An 8,832-nucleotide genomic window follows, 5' to 3' on the forward strand; every position below is an offset into this window, starting at 1 on the left:
GTTTTTGTGTATGTGTCTTGGAAACTACATTCGGTTTCCAGCTTTCTTTTACATGCAGTGATGCCTTTTGAAGGTGCTGCATTAATTTTGACTGTGCGTTATGTGTGCATTAGTTTGAGGGTTGCAACAAGGCATACTCTCGTCTGGAGAACCTGAAAACACACCTGCGCTCACATACTGGTGAGAAACCATATGTATGTGAACATGAAGGATGCAATAAGGCTTTCTCCAATGCCTCTGACCGTGCCAAGCACCAGAATAGAACACACTCCAATGAGGTATGCCAAACACACATAGGCAAGTTGACGTAAAAGCTCAAACATATATTCACTTGCACTTTACATTAATTAAATACACCTGCTGCTCTTCCGTAGAAACCCTATGTATGCAAGATCCCTGGATGTACAAAGCGCTACACAGACCCGAGCTCGCTGCGCAAGCATGTGAAAACAGTTCACGGGCCAGAAGCTCACATCACTAAGAAACACCGCGGTGACACCGGGCCTAGACAGCCCGGCTCTGCCTTGACCCCCGCAGGGCAAGGCACAGACTTGCTAGTAGAGAAAGAGGAAAGGACCAGAGAGGATTGCAAATTGCTTGCTCCAGAGAATACACCGGTGAGAGATTGATCTTTTCCTCGCATATGTGTCTTCCTCCCCTGTGCTTTGCCTATTTTTAATATTTATTAGGGTTTTCTTTTTTGGTTCAGAGCCACATTGCTATTATGACAATTCAACATCTGGCTGTTAGTCAAATTCTTTGTTCTTTGCTGTCCACCAGAAGTCTCAGCCAAGTCCTGGTGGCCAGTCATCTTGCAGTAGTGAGCGCTCTCCACTAGGGAGCGCCAACAACAATGACAGTGGTGTGGAGATGAACCTGAATGCAGCGGGTAGTCTGGAGGACCTGACAGCACTGGAGGATGGGGGAGGCACTGGAGCAGCTGAGTCCAATGGAGGAGCTGGGTGTGGTGGCATGGGCATGTCTGCACAAGCCCTAAACCGGCTAGAGAACTTGAAGATTGATAAACTAAAGCAGATTCGCAGGCAGACACCACCAGGAAGGGGTGTAGGAAATAAACTACCAGCACTTTCAGGTACAAGGCTGAAACACCCATTTTTTTTTTACTATATTTGGATTTTGCCAATGATATGCTGAAATTTTCAAATCACCAGATATTTTAAATATACATTACAACTACCCTGCACTATATGCTAATGCTTTATCCAAAATAATGTCCCAGGTTGTCTTGTTCTGGTTCTTTTTTGAATCTAAATTTCCCTTCTCTTCTCAGCATCAGGTGAGATGATTGCCATCTGTGGCCCATCCCCCTTGCTTTCTAACCGTCGTGTGTTGGAGCTATCTACCCCTGAGCTGGGCGGAGGAGGTGGAGTTGGAGGAATGGCTGTGCCCTGTCCACCCAATGACCGCCGTGGAAGTGGCACCAGTAGCCTGAGTTCAGCCTACACAGTGAGCCGCCGCTCCTCCATGGCTTCCCCTTACCTGTCCAGCCGACGCTCCAGTGAGGTTTCTCAGGTGGGCACTGGTGGGCATTGCCAGTCTCACGTGGGAAATGATGCGGTGGACCCTTTATCCCCAGAGAACAGCCGCAGAACCGGATTGTGCCAGAGTGCTAGTGGGTTGCCAGGTCTTCCCACCCTCACTCCAGCACAGCAGTATAGTTTGAAGGCTAAATATGCAGCGGCAACTGGCGGCCCACCACCGACCCCTCTACCCAATATGGAGCAGTCTGGGACGCCTGGCAGACGTGGTTTCTTGAATGAGTATGAGGGCCAGCCACTGCCACCTTTCCTCCATCAAGGGGGTGTAAGGAGACATAGTGCCAACACAGAGTACGGCACTGGGGTGATCTATCCACACCAAGCGCCTGGCAATAACACACGGCGTGCCAGTGATCCAGTGCGCTCTGGAGGTGAATTGCAAAGCCTGCCCAGGGTGCAACGCTTCAACAGCTTGAGTAACATGGGACGCCGCAATGCCTTGCAGCACTGTGGATCCGATGCCAACCTCACCAGGCACATCTACTCACCACGACCACCAAGCATTACTGAGAATGTGATGATGGAAGCCTTGGCTATGGAGCCTCAGGGGAATGCCACAGAGGGCAGAGATCAGGGAAGAACAATGCAAGGTCAAGAGCAGGCTTACATGGGCTACCAGCACCACCCTCACACAGGCAACCAACTCTCCCCTGGACATGAAGGCATGGGGTGCCTAGATCCATCCTACCAGACTCAGATTCATGGGCAGTACCAGGGTCAGCGTGCAGATGTCGGTGGAGGAGGAGCAATGGGTCAAAACGACATGGCAAACACTCTCCTCCAGCAAGCTGAGTACAGCATGAGCACCTGTCAGCTCAGCCCCTCTGGACCACACTACCCCAGCCTGGGTCAGGCCAGTGAAGGACCAGGACCGTGGGGACAGAACAGCCAGCATCACAGTCCTCATGTGGGTGTACAAGCTGGCATGCAGTTCCAAGACACAGGAATGCAGGCACAGCAGTACCTTCAAGGTATGTATGATCCAAATGCCAACCACAACCATCAGAGAGTCACTATCAAACCAGAACAGTTCCATTCATCTATGGGAGGGTCCAACGCCTGTCAGAATGCCAAGCCTCTTCAACAGCACCACCAGCCTAATGCTATGGCGCTATGCCAACAAGGATACTTACCACAAACACAAGAGCAGAGTTTGATGGGTAAATCTTCCAACCCTGGTTGTGACTTCCGCCATGGTCAGGTGAAGACCCAAGCTGATCACGGTCAGCAGCAAAACCATGCTGGCTCATTCCCCAGTGGTGGAAGCCTGAGTCTTGGCTGTACAGGCTCTGCACTGGGTGAGGGCCACAGGTCCCAGACACCAATGCTGCAGGTGAAAGAAATGATGGTGCGAAATTATGTGCAGTCACAGCAGGCACTCCTGTGGGAGCAGCAGCAAGAGCAGCAAGCTGCCAGCAGCAGTCTGTCTGGGAAGCCAGACAGTATGGAGATGGGATCACAGCCAGTCATGATTCAGCAAGATCAGCAAACCGGTCAAACCCTCTATCATAACAATTACCAAGGCTACGCAAATCAGAATGTTATGGGTTCTCCAGCACACAGTCGAGTATCCAATTCAGTGCCAGTAAAGGAGCAAATGGTTGCCATGCAGGGTTCCTGTTACAGCCATGATATGGCACCTCATCCACCTCAGGGTCAAAAAGCACTGAGTCGCCAGAACAGTCTTTCCCAGCAGGCAGGTGGGACGTTCTTGGGCAGCCCACCTCACCTGAGCCCTGGCCACCCCACTGCTAGCCCCAGGAGAGGAGTGCGGTTACCACCTGTTCAGCAACAGCAGCAACACGCAGAGAATTTCTACTACTCAGGACAGATCCACATGCATCAAAACATGAGTAAGTCTCTGGAACCCCAGGATCGACCTTGCATGACCCAGCACCTTGCAGGAATAGAATCTTCCACAAAACCTGCATCACTGGCCTATGCTGAGTCTGCACCTATGTCCAACACCTTGGAGAACCTGGACCTGGAGAATGCTCAGATTGACTTTGCTTCCATCATTGATGATCCAGATCCTTCATCCTACAGCCCGGTAAACCCAACCCTGGTGCACCAAACGTCTTCCTCCCAGACCTCCTCCCGTCTTACTACTCCTCAGAACAGCATCACCCTTCCCTCTGGCCTCTCCAACATGGCCATCGGGGACATGACCTCTATGCTGACGTCCCTCGCTGGGGAAAACAAGTATTTGAACACACTGTCTTAACAGGTCATAAGATGTGGACTATCGTTCTGGCGATATTGACAACTAACTGACTAACTGCAGTCCTGATGAATGACCCTCAGTAAAACCAAAGGTTCCTATGGACCTTCTTCCACTCACTGTTAGCAATGAGCCGCACTAGACTTGGCTGGTCTTTAAGGATGGAATGATTCTGCTTCTCTACAGGATCTAAACATTTCCATTTGTTTGTTGTCAGTTTGTTGGTTTTGATTTATCATGACTTTATAAACATACCTTGGGTTTCATTATCAAGACTAAAGGGAGATTCCAGATGCCACAATGGCACTGTGAAGTGTAAATATCTTATACCTTACAGCAATGGACTATAAATTGAGATAATGATACAAGAAAAAGCTATCATCTGCTTTTTGAAATGTAGGGGAATTAGCAAGAGAGTTAGAGAGAGCACATTTTTAGGTATTCTAAAAGCCACACCACTCTCTCAAACAGAGTAAACAGGTCTGAAGTGCCTTTTTTCCATTATGGCCTCCTTACAAGTAGAATATTGACTTACCGTCTAGAAATAGACAGAAACAGTCAGACAGGTGAATTACACAAGGCACAAAACTCTGAAACTCATATCAACCAGCAGTCCTAATGCCTGTGTGCAGTGCAGTATTCACAGCCTTAACAGATGTTCTTATTGATGTTTATTATTCTTCATGTGGCAAGACAGAAGAGCTGAGTGTAAATTCAGTGGAATCCATTTGACTTAAATGGCAATTAATATTTTCCCCTCTTGTTTCTTTTCAGACATGTACCTTCAGTCAATTGGCACTGAGCTACTACTCTTTTTCCTTGTTTAAAGACCTAGATACTCTAAGCTGAATATGGTCTGAAACAACTATTAGTTTATCACAACATTATTGGTTTCTCATGTCTGTAAAGTGGTGTAAAGACAGACTTGACAGGCTGAAGATTCATTTGGATTGCAGCATTCAATGCTGCCATTGTCAAAAACAAACTTCCATTTTAACCACATTAATATTATTGCTGTTGGTCTTTAGAGTGTATGTTCATCCTGTTGAGGTACATACATCAGCTAACAGTCTAACTTGTCGCTTCTCTTTAGTGTTTCCAGGGCCTAAACTATACTAGCCTCCAAGCATTGCACTGACAGCAGCACTGAGCTGAAGACAAAACCTGAAAAAACATGAATTATTCTGTTTCTGTATCGTTTCTTCCAGTATGATGTATGGTCTTGCATTCAGGCAATATCCAGTTGACAAGCTAAAGATCTTCACATCCTTTGCTTTAGCACACTGTCCTTGTGTTAGTGTTCGCAAGAGTGTGAAGAACTCTTTTCCTGAATCTTAAATAAGTATTAAAAAGGGGCAGGGTATGGCTGCAACCCCTGACCACCCCTAGTGTTTCAAGCACAGCCATCAATGGCATACCAAAGATGCCATGCACTGAGCAGAGTGCATGCACACCCTGTCATACCAGTAACAGAATCATGTGGCCGCACCTCCATAGTGCTACATTAGAGAATGTAATTGTTTTCTTTTTTTTCCCCTGGGTTTTGCATTTCTCTGTGTGTTTTCTATCACAGTTTAAATATTTTGCTGGCAAAAGCATTAGTAATGCAAGTTTATGAATTTAGCAGGTGTTACATCTATTTACAGGAAACCAAGTGATATATTTTTTCCATACCATTTTCTACATTTTTATATAAGAGTAAAGGTACTATATTTTACCCTTTTATTAATAAACACAGCCTGTGATGGAAATAAAGCCTGTGTTGTGTTGTCACACATCTCTTAATAAAAACTGTACATCAGATATGCTTACTCAAAAAGGGGGGCAGTTACGATAAATCTAATATGATGCCATGTTATTAAGGGGAATGCAGTCAAACAAACTCATATGAAGACAAGGAAGAGGTTTTGTTATCATAGCTTTTCTTAGGATTTTCTCATAATAAATACAATTAAATCATTTATGGTTGTTAAAATTTTCATTTACCATTGTTTAACAATATAAATAATATATTGCATTGACTCCTAAAAAAGTTAATTATGAGGACATTAAATCTTCCCTTTAAGACATTTTTCATATTTAGGGAATACTATAACACCCACTGGGCCATTTCACTTGTGACATTCTTCTACAGATTTTGAATTTTAAGGAACCTCCTGAAAGAACACCAGATGGAGCTAACTGTAAGTCAGGAAGTGAACTGTAAGTCTATAAGTGAAACTTGGACAACCTTCAGTTCTGGGCAAATGAAGAAATACACAAAGTCTGTGTGTCTGTGTCTCTGTGTGTGTGTGTGTGTGTGTGTGTGTGTGTGTGTGTGTGTGTGTGTGTGTGTGTGTGTGTGTGTGTGTTGCTGTGGTGACTGGCCCTTGGTACCCTGAGAGCTCACACTGATGGAACTAACTGTAAGTCTGGAAGTGAACTGTAAGTCTATAAGTGAAACATGGACACACTTCAGTTTTTGGCAAATGAAGAAATACACAAAGTCTTGCACACATTTCCTTTTGTTTTGCAAGTTCTATTTATGTCTTGTGACCCAATTTGTGTCACAATTTCCTTTTAAATGTTCCCATGTTCCCTCCTCTCAATATAAGATCAAAAGATCTTATATAATGCCTGTGTGTGTGTGTGTGTGTGTGTGTGTGTGTGTGTGTGTGTGTGTGTGTGTGTGTGTGTGTGTGTGTGTGTAGCACTAGAAAAAGCCCAGCCTAACTCTGGCTAACTCTCTCACATACTTTCCCTCGATTTACTATTCCACAGCCCAATATTCTGCTACATCCAGTTCCTTTCATCACATAGCCCCTTCCCCTACTGGGGGTGGGTGGGGGGGATTATTTCTGTTCTTTTACTGCATTCATGCATTCCTTAAAATTGTGCTGAATAAAAATGGTCTTAATTTCCTACCAATTTATCTTTTATAATCGTTCAGTATGTTTTGATAATTTTTTTTTTCATTTAGAAACATTCTAAAACCCAACTAAGGGTACCTTTTCTAAGAGAATCTGAAAATTATTTACTGAGATGCAGATAGCTGGGGTCAAGTGATTTAACTTCCTTAAGGGTCTAGTGAAGGTCCATTCATTGTTGATCGCTGTGAGATGCAGTTAAACTGTAAAGAAACAGTGCGGATGGTTAACCAGGCTCAGAATTGTAGCTTTAACTTAAGCCAGAATACACAGTGCTGAGCTTGGTAATACAAATGGAAATGCTAGAATGGGAACTGAGGTTTTGACATGCGAAAAAGCAAGTGCGGATAATGACTTTTCTTGTCTTGTTTTACCATTCAAGTGAAAGCTGCTTTTTTCTTCTCTTTGTTAGCATGTAATTAACTGATGCTTAATATGCTGTTGGGGAGTCTCCTCCCTGTGCTCTCTCTCTGAACCCCTGCCAGACACACACACACACACACACACACACACATATGCGCGCACACACACGTTAAAAACTCTTGTGGCTCCTCTCCCTCGTGTGTTTTTGCGTGTGTGTTTGCGTGCATGTTGGACCATTTGGTGCCCAGATTGCTCAGCTCACTAGTTACTATCATGGTGGAGCTTCTGGACTCCTCGTGGGTGACATCCGGCACCAAACTTTGCACATAAATACACACAGATGACAAGACTGTCGCAAACATAAGGGACATGTAGGATAATGGAAATAATGCTGCTCATTGAACTTGAACAGACTGACCAGTGATGATGGTTTTCTACGTGTAAACTCAACAGTTTGAAGTGCATTACTGCATGTGTCCTCTATCCTCCTCCCTCCCTCTCTCCTCCTCCCTGATCCACAGCAGGGAGTGGCTTTATTATCCCCTCTTCACCTCCTTTCCTCTCCTGGACAAAAGGGCTATGACCTCGCATCCCTCTCTCTTTCTCTCCACCTGGAATCCTCCTTTTTTATGCCTTTGAAAGGACAAATGTCCATTAGAAACTCCAGAGGGTCAGTGGGAGGAATAGGCTTATTTTACTGTCAGCTCGCTCTCTGTGTGTGTGTGTGTGGGGGGGGGGGGGTATTTGAATGTAAAGCTCAGTACAGAAATCAGGCACTCTTATGTCATGTCATTTATTATGTACAAAAAGAACATAAAAATGTAAGAAGACTTTGGGGTCCTTAATATGTCATATATGTACATATTACTAAATCAGGTTACAAAACTAATTAAGTATGTTTTACAGGGCATATAAATAAAAATGATCAAATGTACATACATTCTGTGACTCTTTTGTTTTCTATTAAATATCACTTTTTTCCTCTCAAATTTCATTTAAACCGTGGCAGCAATTAGCGTTGTGGATTTGCGGTCCTTTACAAGGATTTTCCATACAAAGGACAGCCCTAACCGCTGTTCGAAACCCAGCAATTAAGATAAAGGTATTTTTATACCTCATCCACATCAAAGCGACACCCTGGTCAAGAGCATTGCTCCGTCGGAAACCGAACAATGATTTTGAGATGGTGTCGTAAATGTGTATTTTTAAAAGAACAAAATTAATTTGATCATGGGGGATTCTGTTTTTAATTTGAATATATAACAAATAATAATACCATTACGGAGAAGAAAAAGAAAAAAATAAGAAAAATGATATAGTTAACTATAGTACTTGTACTTTGCGTGATCGAGATTGGACCTTTGTGAATAAAAGTTATGTCCTAACTAGGATTAAATTTGGTCATTATCTGTTCACTGTTTACTAATAATAAACGCGTCAATGAATAAAACATGTTTTATTCTTTCTTCAATAATTTATATCGTTCAGATTATGACTTTAAGCAACCACAAAACTACACCATATTTTGCACACCTTAGTAGGGTCGATTCCACTGATATTATCATGACAGCGAATGCGGTGACACCGCTGCGCTAGAGAGGTAGTTATGCGTGTGAATGTCAGGGTAGGGGTCCTGAAACGGTATGTTTGCGTTTTTCGGATGTTTTTTTTCAATTGCTAAACAGATTAGGGTCCAATCATTCAAACAATAGCACGACAATGTAATACTTCCTACACCGATTTGGGAGAGTGACCAAAGACGCAGGTGGGGTAAGGTTTAGCT

General features: G+C 44.0%; 1 protein-coding gene across 2 annotated transcripts in view; it reads left to right on the plus strand.

Annotated features, from left to right (window-relative positions):
- The window catches only part of gli1 (GLI family zinc finger 1), a 37,148-nt gene extending 31,469 nt beyond the window's left edge, over positions 1–5,679 (plus strand). For both annotated transcript variants that reach the window (XM_027010941.2, XM_027010942.2), the window contains 4 exons: positions 114–278; positions 375–617; positions 781–1,093; positions 1,292–5,679. In XM_027010941.2, the coding sequence (XP_026866742.2) occupies positions 114–278; positions 375–617; positions 781–1,093; positions 1,292–3,783 (3,213 nt within the window). In that variant the 3' untranslated portion in view covers positions 3,784–5,679. The remainder of the gene's footprint in view (positions 1–113; positions 279–374; positions 618–780; positions 1,094–1,291) is intronic.
- The last annotated feature ends 3,153 nt before the right edge of the window (positions 5,680–8,832 follow it).

Source organism: Electrophorus electricus, chromosome 3 (genome assembly GCF_013358815.1).
Source record: "Electrophorus electricus isolate fEleEle1 chromosome 3, fEleEle1.pri, whole genome shotgun sequence".
Classification (NCBI taxonomy): Eukaryota; Metazoa; Chordata; class Actinopteri; order Gymnotiformes; family Gymnotidae; genus Electrophorus; species Electrophorus electricus.